The sequence below is a fragment of the Artemia franciscana genome, chromosome 1, assembly GCF_032884065.1.
Source record: "Artemia franciscana chromosome 1, ASM3288406v1, whole genome shotgun sequence".
Taxonomy (NCBI): domain Eukaryota; kingdom Metazoa; phylum Arthropoda; class Branchiopoda; order Anostraca; family Artemiidae; genus Artemia; species Artemia franciscana.
In genome coordinates, this window is record NC_088863.1 from 39,779,291 (window position 1) to 39,798,585 (window position 19,295).

Sequence of the window (19,295 nt, forward strand, 5' to 3'; positions counted from 1 at the left end):
AGAAAGGTATCATGTCTCAAAGCTCTTATTTTAAATTTCGACCGGATCTGGTGACATTGGGGGAGTTTGGGGGAGGGGACATAAAATCATGAAAAACGCTTAGAGTGGAGGGATCGGGATGGAACTTGGTGGGAAAAATAAACAGAAGTCTTAGATACGTGATTGACATAATTGGAACGGATCCGCTCTATTTGGGGAATTGGGGGGGGGGTTAATTCTGAAAAATTAAAAAAATGACGTATTTTTAACTTACGAAGGAGTGATCGGATCTTCATGAAACTTCATATTTAGAAGGATCTTGTAACTCAGATCTCTTATTTTAAATCTTAACCGGATCCAGCGTCATTGGGGGGGGGTTGGAAATCCTATAAAATACTTAAAGCGGAGAGATCAGGATGAAACTGGATGGGAAGAATAAAAACAGGTCTAAGATACGTGACTGACATAACCGGACTGGATCCGTTCTCTTTGGTGAAGTTAAGGGGGGAGGGGTAATTCGGAAAAATGAGGTATTTGTAAATTACGAACGGGTGATCAGATCTTAAGAAAATTTGATATTTAGAAGGATCTTGTGCTTTAAAGCTCCTATTTTAAATTCCGACCAGATCCCTTGACGTTGGGGGGAGTTCGAGGGGGAAACTGGAATTCTTGGAAACGGGAAAATTGGGGTATTTTTATTTTACGAAAAGGTGATCGGATCTTAATTAAACTTGATGTGTAGAAGGATCTTATGTCTCAGATGCTCCATTTTCGACTCGAATTGGATCCGGGGACACAGGAGGTTAGAAGAGGGAAACAGAAATCTTGGAAAACGCTTAGAGTGGAGAGATCGGGATGAAACTTGATGGGAAGAATAAACACAAGTTCTAGATACGTGTTTGACATAATTGGAACGGATCCTCTCTCTTTTGAGGAGCTGGGGGGTGTTAATTTGGAAAAGTAAGAAAAATTGAGGTATTTTTAACTTAAGAACGGGTGAACGGATCTTAATGGAATTTGATATTTAGAAGGGATTCACGTCTCAGAGCTCTTACTTTAAATCTCGACCAGATTTGTTCACATTGGAGGGAGTTGGAGGGGAAAATCGGAAATCTTCGAAAACGCTTAGAGTGGAGGAATCGGTATGAAGCTTGGTGAATAGAATAAGCAAATATTGTAGATACGTGATTGACGTAACCGTACTGGACTCACTCTCTTTGGGGGAGTTGGGGAGGAGGGGCTCAGTGATTTGGCGAGTTAGGTGCTTCTGGACGTGCTAGGACGATGAAAATTGGTAGGCGTGTCAGGGAGCTGCATAATTTGACTTGATAAAGTCGTTTTCCCAGATTCGACCATCTGGGGGGCTAAAGGGAGAGGAAAAATTAGAAAAAATGAAGTATTTATAACTTACGAGTTGGTGAATGGATTTTAATGAATTTTGGTATTTAGAAGGACATCGTGACTCAGACCTCTTATTTTAAATCCTGACCGGCATTAAGCCTCTGATTTTCCTTTTAAATCAATCTATTGTTTCTTAGAATTTTGTTAGAGCTCATACCAAATGAGCTCTTGGCTCTTAGCTCTTCTGGCCTCGTCACAAGTGTCAGATGAGCTCTTAGCTCTTGTTTAATAGCTTATTTAAATTTTTTTTCATACATGAAAAATATAGAAAAAACTTTTAGTCTTTTTTTCTCTTTATGAGACTAGTACGTTGCTGCAGGATGGCATGTAAAGAATTACTCGCAAGCTATTCTAAGATATTTCAATTGTCTAAGATATTTTAATACCTTTATTGTCAAAGTCTTTCATCAGGAAACTTAAATGTTTTTGTGTCACTTTATCATATATGCCAAATTGCTATTAACAAAAATATCTGTTGTGCGTTCACTTTACCGTTGAAGACTCAAACGCCATTCTAATCCTTTCTTCTACGATTAAAGCAAATTTAAGTAAACTAGACCAGAACTCCTCATTTCAAACTTGAAATTAAAGAAGGAATAAACACGGAAAAAGCTTTTGAAATTGGATTAAATTCTAATTGCTATTTTATAGCTTATTCTCTGTCTTTTTTACTAGCTAACTATTAAGTAGGGTACTAGTTTCTTACTTACTTGGACTATTTACAAATAATTTTTGACTAATATTGAAAAGTAAAAGAAAATAACGCTATTTTCATTAACTGAAAATGAAAGAAAAGCTGAGGTCCGAAAAGCTCAGGTTCTCCTCTTTACATTTTTGCGAATTGGCTTACTTTACCTACCAATCATTTTTTGTGTTTTTTTTTTATTTTAGACAAAATATATGTTTTGCGTTCACTTTCCCGTTGAAGATTCAAAAGCCATTCTAAGCCTTTCTTCTACGGTTAAAGTCAATTTAGGTAAACTAGGTCATAATTTTTCATTTGAAGCTTGAAATTACAGAACGAAAAACTCGGAAAAAACTTTTGGAAATTGGATGAAATTCTAATTGCTATTTTTCATAAAAACCTCATATGTCCCGGGGCATACCTTACAACCCTTGCTCATTGGCTCTTGGGGATTGTGTCCGCCCTAAAGACATTGTTACATGATTTTTGAACTATTGGTGACAAACTGGATATCTCACAATTTCAAATGAATTCCTTTTGGGAAAAGAGGATATCATGGAGGGGGTAAAGGGGCTAGTTACTCTCCATAATGGTTGATTGTTAAAAATTAACTAGAACTATACATTTCGAATCAAACGAATGTCCTCTAAAGTTCAAACGACCACCTTTTTCATAAGAACCTTATATGCCCCTGGGGTATAACTTACAATCCTTACCCCAAGACTTTGGGGGTTTTGTCAACTACAAAGACCGTATTATATGATCTTTGAACTATTCTTGAAAAAAATGGCTATCTAAAAATTTCAATCGGATATATTTGCGGAAAATACGACTTGGGGGAGAGGTGACGTCCCTCTGATCCCTTTACCTTATGAAAAGGGCAATAGAACATCTGATTTCTAATCAAATGAGGTTATTCCGGAATTTTTTTGACCAACCTTTCCATAATAGTCTTGTATGCCCTCAGGCCATAACTTACATCCCTTGCGCTGAGGCCTTTGGGGGTAGGTGGATGTCATCCTCAAAGACATAATTCCCAGACCTTTCAACTACACGGAACAAAATGGCTATTTCAAATTTTGATTAGATGTGTCTTGTGTATTGATGGGCTTGGGGGAGGGGGACTCGTTTCCGTCCAGTCACTTATGACTAATAAAAAGGGCACTAGATCTTTAAATTTCCAATCAAACGAGCCTTTTTTGAAACTTTTAAAACAACAAATGGTCATCTCAAAATTTCTATCAGATACATTTTGGAAAAATACGGAGTTTGGGGGGGGGGTATCCACAGACCAGGTTAAATTAGAAATAGTCATTTTCCCGATTTTACCATCTGGAGGGGGGAGCGGAGGGCTGGTTAATTCGGAAAAAAATTGAAAAAAATGAAGTATTTTTAACTTACGAACGGGTGATGAGATCTTAATGAAATTTGATGTTTGAAAGGATATCGTGTCTCAGAGATCCTATTTTAAATCCCAGCCAGATCCGGTGACATTGGGGGGAGTTGGAGGGGGAACCTAAAATCTTGGAAAACGCTTAGAGTGGAGGGATCGGGATGAAACTTGGTGGGAAAAATAAGCAGAAGTCCTAGATACGTGATTGACATAATTGGAACGGATCTGCTCTGTTGAGGGGAGTTGGGGGGAGGGTTAATTCTGAAAAATTAGAAAAAAATGAGGTATTTTTTACTTACGAAGGAGTGACCGGATCTTAATGAAATTTCATAATTAGAAGGATCTCGTAACTCAGACCTCTTACTTTAAATCCCGACCGGATCCGGACTCATTAAGGGCGAGGGGGAGGAGTTGGGGAAACGAGAAATCTTGGAAAACATTTAAAGCGGAGAGATCATGATGAAACCTGGTGCTGACATAAGTGGAACGGATCATCTCTGGATCCGCTGACATATGGGGGAGTTGGGGGGGGGGACCTAAAATCTTGGGAAACGCTTAGAGTGGAGGGATCGGGATGAAAATTGGTGGGAAAAATAGGTGGAGGTCCTAGATACGTGACTGACACAACCGAAACGGCTCCGCTCTATTTGGGGGAGTTAAGGGAGGGAGGGCTAAATTTGAAAAATTAGAAAAAATGAAGTATTTTTAACTTACGAAGGAGTGATCGTATCATGATAAAATTCCATATTTAGAAGGACCTCGGAACTCAGATCTTTCATTTTAAATCCCGACCGGATCCGGCTTCATTGAGGGGGGAGGGACTAGAAATCTTGGAAAACACTTTAAGCGTAGAGATTAGGATGAAACTTGGTGGGAGGAATAAAAACATGTCCAAGATACGTGACTGAAATAACCGGACTGGATCCGCCCTCTTTGGTGGAGTTTGGGGGGAGTAATTCGGAAAAATTAAAAGGTATTTTTAACTTACGAACAGGTGATCAGATCTTAATGAAATTTGATATTTAGAAGGATCTTATGCTTAACAGCCCTTATTTTAAATCCCAACCAGATCCGGTGACATTGGGGGAGTTGGATGGGGAAACAGGAATTCTTGTAAAACGTAAAAATTGAGGTATCTTTATCTTACGAATGGGTGATCGGATCTTAATGAAAATTGATATATAGAAGGATCTTGTGTCTCAGATGCTCCAATTTCAATTCGAATCGGATCCGGGGACAAGGGCGGTTGGAGGGGGAACAGAAATTTTGGAAAACGTTTAGAATGGAGAGATCGGGATGAAACCTGATGGGAAGAATAAGCACAAGTTATAAATACGTGATTGCCATAATTGGAACGGATCTGTTCAATTTGGAGGAGCTGGGGGATGTTGATTTGGAAAAATTAAAAAAATTGAGGAATTTTTAACTTAAGAACGGGTGACCCCCGTCGCCCGTTTTAATTTGATATTTAGAAGGAACTCATGTCTTAGAGCTCTTATTTCAAATTCTGACCAGATCTGTTGACATTGGGGGGAGTTGGAGGGGGAAACCGGAAATCTTGGAAAACACTTAGAGTAGAGAAATCGGGATGAAACTTGTTGGGTAGAATAAGCAAATATCGTAGATACGTGATTGACGTAACCGTACTGGATCCAGTCTTTTTGAGGGTGTTAGGGGGTGGGGTTCAGTGCTTCGGCGAGTTTGGTGCTTCTGGATGAACTAGGACAATGGAAATTCGTAGGCGTGTCTGGGAGCTGCACAAATTGACTTGATGAAATCGTTTTCCCCGATTAGACCATCTGGGGGGCTGAAAGGAAAGGAAAAAGTACAAGAAAACAAGGTATTTATAACTTACGAGTGGGTGATCGGATCTTAATGAATTTTCATATTTAGAAGGACCTCGTGACTCAGAGCTCTTATTTTAAATCCCGACCGGCATTAAGCCTCTGATTTTCCTTTTAAATCAATCTATTGATTCTTAGAAATTTACTAGAGCTCATACCATATGAGCTCTTGGCTTTTGGCTCGTCCGGCCTCGTCACAAGTGTCATATGAGCTCTTTGCTCTTTTTCTTTTTATCTGTCGCCAATTTTCGGGGTTTAGGGTGTTTTTCGCAATCACCTTAAATTTGTTTTCACAATAAACTTTTACTTTAAGACTTACCGAAGGTATAGTTACCATATCTGAATCAGTGTCAATTAACATTTTTTCTCATTGAGAAGTTTTTTTTCAAAATGCTTTTTTCAACTTTTGCCCACTGTGGGTCGTGGTTCGCTCTTTACTGGGTTGCATCTATTGCTGCAACTTCGATAAAATAGTTGATATACTATGTTATCTAACACGCTTCCCTTAAGATAAATAGCCATGACTCAATCCATCCTGGTCGAGAGCAGAAAAAAAAAGAAAATATCTAGGATCCTTAAATCATCAGCATGCGTCCTGGAGAGTATTTCCTCCCCATTTGATTCCGTGGTTTTTAAGACAAAATCTATCAAAATAATCCTGTGAAAGGAAGATAGAACACAGCCCAGGTTCACTCCTGATTTAATACGAAACCAGCTGCTAACTTCATTTCCTACCTTAACCGCAGTAGTGTTAATCTCGTGATCCCTTTTAATGTATTTATCTGGTATACCATGCAAGGATAAGACCTTTGCCGAAGCTCCTCTATCAATACAATCAAACGTTTTCTCATAATCTATAAAGCTGAGGACGGAAGATTTTGATAACCCAGGTACTTCCCAATTACTAATCCAAGAATGAAAATTTGGCCGATATATTCTCTACCTTTTCTATCTTTTCTAAAACCGCACTATTCTTCTCTTAAAATTTTATCTAAAGCATCTCTCTGTCTAAAAAGTATCATATTACTAAGTAATTTGCTACCTACATGGACAAGATTACTTCCTCGATAATTACCACAATCACTCTTATCACAGTTCTTATACAGTGGTTTAATTAACGTTTTTTTTAATCGATAGGTACTTCCCCTATTCCAAGAGATCATATTCATAATCTTCAGTAACTTATTTCTAACCCCAGAACCACCATATTTAAGAAACTCATTCACCACACACATCAGCCTGGAGCCTTATTATTTTTTAATCCTTTTAGTACTGTCGCGAATTCTTTCTCATAAAACAAATCTTCCTTCCCATCCAAGGCATCACAAACTTTTTCATTTTCTTCTATATCTTTTCCTGAATTTGAAGAAAACTTACTTCTTGCCATAGTTTAAGATTACTCGTGGTAAAAAATACAAAGGCTTGTGGGGTTGAATGGGGTGCGATTCTGAAGGAAACTTATCAGGGCGCAAATATTTCAGGAAATATAACGTTTTCAGTGTTCCACCCCATGGGACAGGTATGTAGGGAATAAACGTCGATACCAGCACAAAGTAAAAATGGGAAGGGATTAATTTTCTTCAGCCCTTTTTCCTCTTTTTCTTTTTCTCAATTTCGCAGTTAAAATGAAGAAATTATCTTCAATTGGGAATTGGATTCCACCATATGGTTTATCATATTCTATTCTGTTCTCTCGAACTTTTCGAGGAAAAGCACGTACTTTAAATTTGTTTTCAATCTTTTTGGGACAATAGATGCCTCATTTTGGTGCCTCATCCTTGTCAGCTCATCTTGGCAACACAAGACAACATAGCGTCATGACCATATTTGAACGGTTAATTTTATTTCTGTTAATTATATTACTTTGCACCTAGAATTGATCGCTACAAGAATCAATATCCATTTCTATCAACTACCCAATTAATTTACTGTGTGAGTTATACGATCCTGCAAACACATAAAATTGTCATAATTATGGGCCCTTGCCCAAGGCATTGTTTTACGAGTTTTTTCTTATCGTCTTCAATAGGGCAGTCTCTAGAGAAATGTTACGAAGTTCCACTTTGTTTTTGCTGAAATACAATTTTTGTTCTGTGTAATGGCGCGTGTTTATTATAGCATTTATGTCGTCATTGTTCTGTGTCCGAGACTCCCTATATGATTTTGGTCCAATTACAAGCCAGGTCATCCATTTCCCTAATAAGTTTTTGATCCTTTTCTATTCAGCATGTTTTTAAATCTGTGTCTATTCTAATCTAACAATAGAAACCTCCTTTTCTACTACCTCCTTAAGTTTCATCGCATACGTGTAGATCACCAGTCATTTTATGCACATATCTTCAAATTTGTAACCAAATTCCGTTAACGTCTTTGCGTCTCTCTTTTTTTCGCTTCTAGATTTTCTTTGAAAGTATCCCGGCGAATGCTGAGTTTTTTTTTTCTTAATCGTTTATTTAAATTAATCTCTCGAGCAATAAATATGCAATGCGACAAATTTTGTTTTTGCTTTATGACTCAGGTAAAATTGAATTTTAGTCACTCAATGTTCTCCCAGCCACCCATTTGATTAGGCTGTTTGTTTCAAAACTCAAAATTGGAGATACACAGATGTATATTTTCATTTTCCTGCATCGGCTCAGTTATCCTTCAATCGTATCGATTCCTGACGGTGTTGTGACACTTGGATGTTCCTTCCTGCGAGCACTTCCATCATTCGTTTTTTACTTTGACAATCTACCTCCTATTTCTTTCTCTTTATTTATTCACCTCATCTTTTCGCTCCCTTCGTTCTCTTTCTTTTTCCTTCTGGAGCCTGATATTCACAAATTACATAAGACTCTGCTTGGTAGATTTTCACAAACCCTCTAATCGAGCGCGAGCCTACACTACTATGGCTATTTGGGTGCTCTGAATTCGTATTTCTATTTCGTAACTCGTATCTGATTCTTTAAAGTATACATAATATTGCCTAATTGGCCTGAAACCTTTTGACTGAGCCGCTTCATACTCGTCTCTTTCTCTTGGGAAACAGCGTTTACCCCCCCCCATAATATACCCCCCTGGAAAATATCTTCCCTCTAAATTTCTGACAAAAGAAGAACTTTCCGAATTTTTGCGATTATGAGGTGGAGGCGGGGATGAGGCGGTTTACTTTCACAATAACGTCGTTGACCAGAAATATTCCCAAAAATCAAGAGAGATTAAATTTCAGTTTCATATTTTGATGTGTCTTTTTAAGTTTGATATCCCCCTACGAAAAAATAAAGCCCCTAAACAAAAGTCCTGTATACCACCCAGGGAACTATATATAAATTTCTACCTCCACCTTCCCCTCGCCTCTCTTTTAGAACTAATTCTGTATTTATCCGAAGGCTCAATAAGAGTTGGATGTTTTGTGCATTTAAAATCAACCCTTTGAGGTGTCTCTCTCCCTCCCTAACTATTAAACAATCCGAGGACCCCATTGTTGAGGTTTAAAGCCTTTTTATGCAAATGTTTGAAATTACAAAACAACAGGGAATTTACCTAAGGCAGTGCAATTTGTTTAAACCTTAAAATATTTCAGGTAGTTAGGGAGGGAAGAATAAGCCTCAAAGAGTACATTTTAATACCAAAACATTTCAAATCTCATTGAACCTTCAGATAAATATAGAATTACTCCGAAGAGAAAGACTAGGGGAGGATGGAGGTACAAATTGATGCATAATCCTCAGGGCCGTATTCAGGACTTTTGCTTGGGGGTTATTTTTCGGGTGGGGAGGGGGGAGTACAAAACATTAAAAGGCGCATCAACAATGTAAAAACGGATTTGTAATCCCATATATATTATATATATATATATATATATATATATATATATATATATATATATATATATATATATATATATATATATATATATTAAAAATTAAAGTATGGAAAAGTCTTGGAAAAGATCCCTTTAATGCGTATTTTTACTATCCAATTCTTCTCCTTGTATTTCCTGAAGATAAAGTGGTAAAAGCCAGAGAATTAAGGATAGGACTCACGAGTAGCCTACTACCAGGAGATTCCCCTGGGGATAAGTGCTATCTGGAGGTTTTCTTCCCATTGATTCAAATGGGAATATTTCTAATTCTCCTATATCCATACATTTTAGTCCTATCCTTCTATAGGGGAAAATGTAGTTGCATTAATAATTTAAGAACAAAAATATATTTTTCAATAACAAACGCGGTTTTTATATAAAGGCAAAAAGTGATACTGAAATCGAATAACGAAGAAAAATCAACTTTATAGAAAATGCCCACTCCCCTCTGAACTTTTCCTTGCAACATTGTAGTGCTACTTGCCTTCTACTGAGTGTACAAACCCACTGTTTAAAAATCAATAAATCAATATAATTTTATAATCTCTGTAAATTCATGAAAGCGATTCTGTTGTCTTGGAAATCATTAAGTATTTAGGATTAGCCTACCAATTGGCTGTCTTCGATGTATTCTAGCAGGTTTTCAGGAAAGTTCAAACAAATCCTTTCTCTTGGGGAATTACGTATCAATGTTTCCTTTTACTTTTTTTCGACAAAAGCTTTGTTGTTACTTTTCTGATGGTTATCATAAGAAAGTCGAAACAATTTACCAAGTGGAAAATAGAATGAATTGGAAACTGTCCGCACCCTGTGCAAATGAATTATATAAAGTGGTAAATAATGTTTTCTCCCTTTCACAATTAATTATATTTTATTCTACATTTTATGCTAATTATTTAGTTTTTTATCGTAATACATAAGAAAATGATCTTTACCCGATAACATTGCGTTAACTGTGATGGAAGGATTCTCTCTGCCTAACCACTTCCTGTGATATCCAATGGCTATATGAGAGACCTTCAAAGTGTTAGGGTTAAAATGGCATTTTAATTACGATATCTTTTATTGGCATTCATCGGAAATATTTCAGGGCTCTCTTTCAAGTAGAGCCCAGGCATGCGCATACAGGCCAGGCATACATCTACACAGAGTGGACGTGATGGCAGGAATTTTTTGCCAATCCTCCTCAAGTCATTTTTTTCTTAACATGTCCCTTTTTTCCTGCAATCCATATATTCTTCGCATTCATTCTAACATATCTCCCCATGGACACATGCAGACTCAAGATTTGAAAATTCCCTGTTTTGGTATTTTTATTGAAGTAAAAAAAAAATCATTCTAAAAACGAATTAAAATTCTTATTTTGTCATTAAATTTTCTTTAATCGGGGCCCCGGACATTTTGCTGGAGAAAGGCTACTAATTTCAGAGAAAAACTCTCATTTCAGAAAAAAATTGTTTTGGTGGAGCCACTCCGGTCGCAGCGTACACTTGGAAGCGTGGAGCTGCAGCAGCATCCTTCAGAAAGAATGAATTAGTAGCAAGACTCAAAGGAGTAAGAAAACAAGATAAAGGAGAGAGTGAAAGGCAAGAGAAGAAGAAGCTAAAAGCTCTTTCGTTAGTGCAAAAAATAAAAGAATCTCCACGACAGCCTCGAAAAAGATCGACGACCTTCTTTGAAACAATCTGGACTGAACCTTGTCCAATATCATCGTCGATGGACCCAAAGAATATTGCTAAGGCCAGAGCTAAGTGCTTAGCTTGGCTTAATTAGTTTTGATTATTTTCGATGAGTAGAGGTATATGGTCATCTTCAATAAATAGTTTTAATAATATTTTTTCCTTAATTAAATGGTTTTGGCTTTTTCATGCACCAGTTGTGAAGTGTTTTGATTGACTCTGTATTTAAAACATCCTTAGTTTTTTACGTAGTTTTTAAAATTCTGGGAGAAGGGTTCTGATTCCTTGAGCCAAAATGACACAGCAACTAGATTATGTCCCTAAATACATAGGAGGCTCCTCAGGCTTTGCTTTCCCCGAAATCTTGACATTTTATGATTTTATTATAATTTCCAAAGTTTTTGAAATAATTTGCTCATTCTTGTGAATTACTATATGTGATGCGTCTGCATAAGATGAAAGCCTGGGTGCTTCTCATGGTTGCCCCATTGCTACTTTTTTCTTGAGTAGATTCACTACTGATCTTGCTTTCACTGTAAATAGTGAAAATCACGAATAAATGTGTTCTTTGTATTCCTATTAAAAGCATTATAGGATGCACTGTTTCTATGTATGAATCTTTTAGTCTGTGATTTTTTTTAAACTGATTTTCCGATTCACGTGGCATCATTATTGGATAGATTCCAAATTTTAAACATGGGCTAAAATCCTGTGACAAACCATACAATAGGAAGAAAATTTAGCAAAAAGACCTCAAATGTCAATTACATGCTTTACCTGGGCAGGATTTTAAATTTAAAGTTGTAAGCTAAACCTGTATTGACTGATCATACTGTTGAATGCAAAGCGTTTAGAGAACATCCAGAGGCAATTTGTTAGTGAAACAGTAACTTGTTTAGAATTCTGAAGACCAAGAAAAAAAACGCAAAGGTTAAACACTAATTTCATCCTTAAGGAGGATACAGAATAACAGATATCTGCACGATTCGCTCAAGTTTAACAAAAATCAAGGAATGAAAGACTTAATTTAATAGGCCAACTCACAAAAACCAGAATTTGTCTCCCATCAATATTAATTAATTATCATTTTACGTTAAAAAAATACATAAAGAATTATATCTTTTATCCCCTTTCTAAAACCCCTAGACATATTCCTTATCAACACTAAAGCATGACATTGGAAAGGATATTTTCCCCCCTATCCCGTTTGCCATGGTTGGCATTATATTAATGGTATTCCATTTTGTTGCGTCTGTCTATTGCAGCGTTAAGGGATTTCTAACATCTTGGCACGCGGGGAGACAGCTGGTAGACTGTATTATAATGTCTACCAGTGAAACATTTAAAAGCCAGCTATAGTTCATTGTTGAATAGAACTGAAAAGACAATTAATCATCAAAGCAACGGTTGACAGTTGTCTCCTTATCAAAACTTTATAAGAAAGTAATTTTCATTGACTTTTGTCGAAGACAATATCCAAATGACCCTTAAAATGACTCCTGTTGTTAGGTGAAGTTAAGACTTTGCAAAAACGAATTACAACTAAAAATTATTATGTTTTCCATGAATGGGAATGAAGTAAGGATTAGGGCTTAAACAAAAAGATTTTAAAAAATAAAGACTGGCACTAAAACTTCAAACTGACAGAGGTTATTCCAAATTAGAGGGGTGAGTCCTGTGGTGGCGCAGTGGATTTGACCTTAGCTTATTGAAGGTATTATTGAAGGGTGCTCCACCTTCAATAATTCTCCGCTCTGTGTGCAAAAGTTTTATAGTGCTATGCCGAAAGCATTTATGATTGCATTAAATGTGCAACCGAACATTCGAATGGAAAATCGTCATTCCATTTTTACTGCTTTAGTTATAACATATACAACTATTCCAGCTCTTAGGCTCTTAAATCATGGCCGCAGCAGCAGCTGCAAAATAGTAAAGAACAAACCACATAACATGGTAACTAAAAGTTTAAAAAAGCGTTTTGAAAAAAAAACTGTCTAGTGAGAAAAAATGGTTATCTACCGCTGATTCAGGAACGATAACTATTATTTTGTATTATCTTAAAAGTTGAAGTTTATCGCGAAAAGAAATTTATGGTAATTTCAAAAAAGCTTGAAACATTTCAAAAATGGTGTCAGATCAAAAAAAAAAAAAAAAAAAGACCATTGGAGTAAGCAAGGTTGAAAACCTTGATTAGGGGATTTACGGTCCCCCCAACTTGTAAAGCAAGAAAAATCCCTTGTTTGAATCGGTTTCACTGATGTGTCTCCTTTTTTTCTTTTTTTCCAGGGCTAGCGGGTTACCAGAACATCATAGAGAGATGTTTAATGACTCATTTAAAAGCTATTTCTCATATCTACATGCTTTTGATAAGTTCCGCCATATGCAAATGCAGCATGGCACTAGAAATGGCAATTTTTATGACATTTCTCAAGGGGTGAGGCTAGCAGGCTACCAAAACATCGTTGACAGATGTTTAATAGCTCATATCTACGTTCTTCTTATAAATTCCACCATCTATAAGTAACAAATGACACTAAAAATGTAACTTTCGGTGCCATGTCTAAAGTGGAAAAGCAGGGGCTAGCGGGCTACGATAACTTTTTAAAGAAATGTTTAATAGCTCATTTGAAAGCTATTGCTCAATTCTACGTGTTTGCTTTTTAAAGAAATGTTTAATAGCTCATTTGAAAGCTATTGCTCAGTTCTACGTGTTTTTTATCAATCCTATCATCTGTAAAGTGACATATAACATTTAACTGAAGGGTTACAAAAAAACCTCCTGTATGCTCCCACTCCCGTTCCCCTTAGTAAGCTTCATTAGTCCGTTGTGAGAATTCGCTGTGAACACTTTGTCTTTAACATGGTCAGTCAAAGTTGAGGCTCGCAAAATTATTTTTAAAATACCGAATGTTCTTAGGAGGAAGAAACTCATAGAATAATAAAAAATTGGATTTCGAAATTCTAATTGACTATTCCTTGACGTATCCCCTACCCTCCCTATGTTCGAAAAACTTCACCTTCACCAAATACAGTTTAATGCTCTCACTATTTACAATAGAAACTTTAATTAATACTATAATAACCAATTATTAACGTATTTGCTGAATGAGGCCCTTTGAAAAGGGCTGCAAGCTCTGCAATTATGGTCCTAATAAAACCAATAGGTTAAATTCTTATCAGCCGCTGTATTTCAGTTACTAGAGGGCTAAACCTTGTTTCAGATTGTCTAGGGTTCAATTCTTGATCGGAAATTTTTTTTAATCATGGTTTTGTGCCATATATATGATTATTTTTCTGATAGTTCGCTATTTTTGTAAATGTGATGCAATTATTTTTTTAACTTGTCAAGCATTTTCACTCAAAAGGGAATGAAGGTTATCTAGTTTCATGGTTTGCAACTACATTCCTTGTAGATTGCTAAGCCCATACCCCAGCCCCTTGCCACTTAGGGGCTGGAGAAGTGTAGGCATATGGTTCTGAAACCAATCAAGGTTGTACATTCAAAGAAGAATTACTTATTACTACTTTTACTTATTCATATTATTTAGTTATTTTTACTATTTGAATAGACAGGATAAAACTATGTAATTTATATAGTCTAAAAATCATGGTATTAAAAAATCTTTTTGCATTTTTTTTTTGTGATATTTTTCTAGTTGTCAGGTTGGTTTCCAACTTTTTCTTGTTTGTGGCTATTCCACACCTGTACGTCTGGCATTTTTTGGTGTTTATCGGAAGGGGGTGGGGTATATAGTGAAATGAGCTAGACATACGATCATTTTGCTTGGGTTTTGAGAACCTGAAAAATCTTTTTTAGAAAATGGCTTTTCTTTCTTGATTATCGAGGTTTTCCACCTTCAAAAATCGTGGAAAACATTTTGTGTAGCATGGATTTCTCGGCATTATTTGAAAAAAACGATCAGAAATTAAATTAAGAAAATAAGTATTTTTCTACTGAAAGTAAGCAGCGACATTAACACTTAAAACGTATAGAAACTATCCCGTAAAATTTAAAAATTTTATTTATAATTTTGATTTTGATCTTCAAATTTCGATGATCAAAATTTTTGATCATCATTTCGAGTTATACTGAAGCGTATTTATTAAAGTTTGAAATTGTACATTACTCAGTATTGGTACTATAGTTGATGAGACCAAAATGTTAGCTGATAAATCAATCCGTTATTTCTTTATGCTGTTCAGTGACTTTGTGGTTATTAAAAAATATATTTATTTTTATGCTTATGCTTTTAAGATAATTTTAATTGTATACTGAATGTTACTGATATCACAGCTTGTTCAAGACTATGAATAGCTTTATAGACTAGTTTCATCTGGTCAGGCTACATCCTTACTTTTTGACTCCTAAATCAATATTGTTGTTTTTTATAGTTGGTTTTGTGTTTTCAACAAACCGCTAGTTTTCTTAATACTACAAACATAGGGAAACATAATTAGTTGGTTTAATTGTACTAGTTTTATTGATATATGTTAGATAGCCTGTGAAGCAATAATTTTTGTTTGTTTTAAGTCTCAACTTCTAAACACTGTAACTTCTCGTTCGGGCTGTTATACCTCAGTTCTCGTTATTGTTTAAATAATAAGTAAGGAGAAAGAAAAAAGTAAACCAGGAAGCAAAGAATGAAGTTAAAGCATGAAATGAACAAAAAAGATCATATATTTTTTGGGGTGATGCCGCCACCTAAGTCACATGCTCTTTAGACTAAATTCTTAAGATATTATACAAACTAGCTAAACATAAAAAAAAGCATAAGCTAAACTTCACCATAAGTGTGTGATAAGCCATAAGTCAAGTTTGAAACAACACAGCATAGAAATAAAAGAGACCAAATGATAATGTTAATTTGACTTGTCACCTCGGGGTCATTTGCCCCCATCCCGTCCGGATTCTGAAACTGTAAATATTTAATAATCAATTCAAATTACCTTTGTGCTGGAGCAGTTGTTTTTTGAGATTTGGGGACACATATACCCACCTTAGTAAAAGGCGGAGTTATGGAGGCAGTAGCAACATGAGGAGAGCTACCAGCCATTGGATCCGACTCTGTAAAAAAAAATTAACTTATACAAAACTACTCTTTGAGAAAAAGTGCTCATTTAGTGTATCGGCTTTTGAAATAAAGTAAAATCTGAAAAATGAACTGTCGTCTATCTAATAAATCAAAAGGGACCATGTATATCCAGGTTGTCAAAAGGGCGCATCTTCAATATATTAGGAGCAACTAAGATTAGTAAGTTGAAATTTTCAGGGTATGCCGAAGGAGGATGACGAACAAGTCAAAAGACACTGTGTTCATTTCCCTCATCCATCATTCTCTCTAAGTCTATGCTTAGTATCCTTAACTATCCCCGAAATATTGAAGATACGTTCTTTCGAACTAATTCAAAAGACGAAATATTAATTCCCCTTACTCATAATGCCCTAAAAATCTTCTTGAAGCTTAAACTTAATACTGTTAGCCATCCTTGAGATGTTGCATATATGCCCTCCTGACAGCCGGGATGTACATAGGGACTATTAATTTAGCTCAACATCCACTTAAACATTTCCTGAAGTTTTGTATGCACCCTTTTGACCGCCTGGATGCAATTAGTCTCTTTCGATTTAGTCTAACACCCACTTGAACATGCCGTTAAAGTTTTAACTTAATAACTTTAGTAGTTTTTGATATACCACAGATACGCCGTTTTGACCGCCTATATACACATAGGGTGTTTTGATTTAGTTCAACATCCCCTGAAAATTTCAACTCAACATCCTAAGTTGTTCCTGGCATATCATAGGCATGTCCTTTGAAAAACCTGTATGCAGAGATAATGTGCTGATTTCACCTCCCCTTCCCCCAATTTCCCATGAGAGTTTCAATTTAATGCCCTTAGCCGTTCCTGATGTCTTACAGATTTGCCTTCTTGACCACCTGGACAAGGGCGCCGGCAGAAAATTTTCCAGGGAGGGGGGGGGGGCAGACGCCAAATACCAGTGGTGGTTGGGTGACTGTTTGGGTGGTTTAAGGCACCAAGCTACGACTTTGCCCCGAAGAGGACAAATTTGTAATCAATTTAAAATTATGAGAAACTAATTGATTTAAAAGTGCCAATAACTATATTTTATGCTTCCCAGTTAGAAAGAAAAAATGCCCAAAGGTGGCAGTACTGGATTTAGACCAAGTTGATTCGCATGTAATAAAATCAGGCTATATTTGGTGATCTGTAATTGGGTATCAGCTATAATGAAGTGGGGTGAGTCATTGTTTAGGTGAGGGTAGGGTAGATTTGTACAAAAGTACATTTTAATGGACATACTGCTTACTCTCCATGAGGCATCAGGTAAATGTTGAAACAGGTGAGGGGAGTGCGAATTAATCGAAATGTTTCTCTATTAAGCTAAAATGTTATATTCCCATATCTAAAAGCACAAGGTGGAAAAGGCAAGGCAGGTCATCATCAGTTCCACCAGGAAATTTCTTAGGGATGGCAAATACTGCCAAAACTTAGTTTTTAGCAATTTTAAATGGTAATATTTTCCTTTTTCTATTTATATGAAGTACTTAAATGTATCTAAACGAATGTATCTAATGTATTTATCGATAAGAAAATCCTATTGTAGTGGTTATGATGGCTTCCGTTATGTAGAAGATCAAAAGTCTCACAGAACTTCTATCCATACAAACGATAATACTCCTTTTTATCCAACCGAAATTCATTATTAGTAATACTAACAAGGACTTTTCACCAAAATTACTATTCATCGCTAATTTTTTACGTATATTCAAATCTTATCCAAAATTGAAATTGTAAATTTAAACGTAGGACGGTACTAGTCAACGTACAATTATTGATTTATATATTTTAAAAGCAATTAACCAGGAATTTAAGGGACCGGTACCTCGAATTATATCTTGTTTAGGCCTGGGTATGATTTGGACTACAATCAGAAATTAAATTTAAAAAAAGAGCTTTTCAACTGAAAGCAAGGAACAGATTTGGAACCTATTTGAACAGAATATTCTTTGTATGAAGGAGGCTGTCGGCTCCTTAGCTCCCTACTCTTTACTGTGAAGTTTGGCATTTTTCCAAGTTTTTAAGAAAATATACAGTTGGAAAAAAAAAGATTTTTCAAAACACAAAAAACTTTTGTTTAATGAACAAAGTGTCGAGAAGGGGGCAGTCCCCCTTACATACAGAGTAATTTAAACTTGTTTTAAGTTTTAAACCTGCTCCTTATTTTAGCTGAAAACCCTTTTCTATTTGTTTAATTATATTTCATGAGACTGTAAAGTTTGGATTTTGATGGACAATCAAACAGTTCGTGGTAACGAACTGTAAATAAGGAGCAACCCTTATTGATAGAGTTTAATTGAACCCTTATTGAACCCGAACCGAATTGAACCAGATTTTATTGAACCCTTATTGATAGAGCAATTTATATTTATTTTAAGTTGTAAACCTGCTCCCTACTTTAGCTGAAAAACCTTTTCTATTTGTTTAATTATATTTCATGAGACTGTGAAGTTTGGATTTTAATGGGCAATCAAACAGTTCGTGGTAACGAACTGTAAATAAGGAGCAACCCGGCTTAATAGTAACCGAAACTCTAAAAAACGGTGTTCTGATCCCAATAGATATATAAAAGGAATTGGCTTATTATGCTGATTCCAAATTTATAAGTTCCAACTAGGTTTAGTCTTACCCATCATAAGCTACGACCCTGAGAAAATCTGTCTGGTTTTGGAGAAAAGGGGTGAAGACCACCTAGAAGTCATAGAATTTTAATGAAACACAAATCATCAGATTCAGCGTATGAAAGAACCATACTGGAGAAATGTCAAGCCCATATCTGTAAAAATGTGGAAATTTGTAATTTTTGCCAGAAGAATGATCACGGATGCGTGTTTATTTGTTGTTTTTTCCTCAGGGGTGATCGTATCGACCCAGTGGGCCGTCGGGAGATGGTTCATTCTAGTTCTAGTGGCCTTTTTAAGTAACAAAAAAATGGAGGGCAACTAGACCCCCTAACACGCCACTTTTTTCCCAAAATCGTCTGATCAAAATTCTCAGATAGCCTTTTTTTTTCAGCGCAGTTGAAAGGCTTATTAAGTATGTCTTAGGACATAAAAAGACCCCCTAAAGCCCCTGGAGAAAGTTTTTAGTTATAAAATTTGCCCACTGTTTTTTATTTATTGGGAAGTACACATATATTTTTTGGGTGGCAGGGGAGGACAAATATTTTGCTGGGAGAATTTTCCATGGTGATGGAAGATTCCAGGGGGTGAACTTTTCAGGGGAAATTTTACACTGGGTGAATTGCCAGAATTAATATGCGAAATTTCTTTATATGTTTTGCTTTCTCTTTACCGATTCAATTTTACGCGTGGAGACGATAAGGGTAATTGTCCGGGGTAAATTGTCGCCGTAACTGTATTGTCCAGAAGATATTTCTATAGAG

At 36.0% G+C, this 19,295-nt stretch overlaps 1 protein-coding gene across 1 annotated transcript in view; it reads left to right on the forward strand.

The window, feature by feature from the left end:
* The window catches only part of LOC136029505 (uncharacterized), a 140,114-nt gene extending 125,079 nt beyond the window's left edge, over positions 1-15,035 (forward strand). The window contains exon 5 of the mRNA XM_065707953.1: positions 10,597-15,035. Coding sequence (XP_065564025.1) covers positions 10,597-10,922 — 326 coding nt within the window. The 3' untranslated portion in view covers positions 10,923-15,035. The remainder of the gene's footprint in view (positions 1-10,596) is intronic.
* Positions 15,036-19,295: the final 4,260 nt, after the last annotated feature.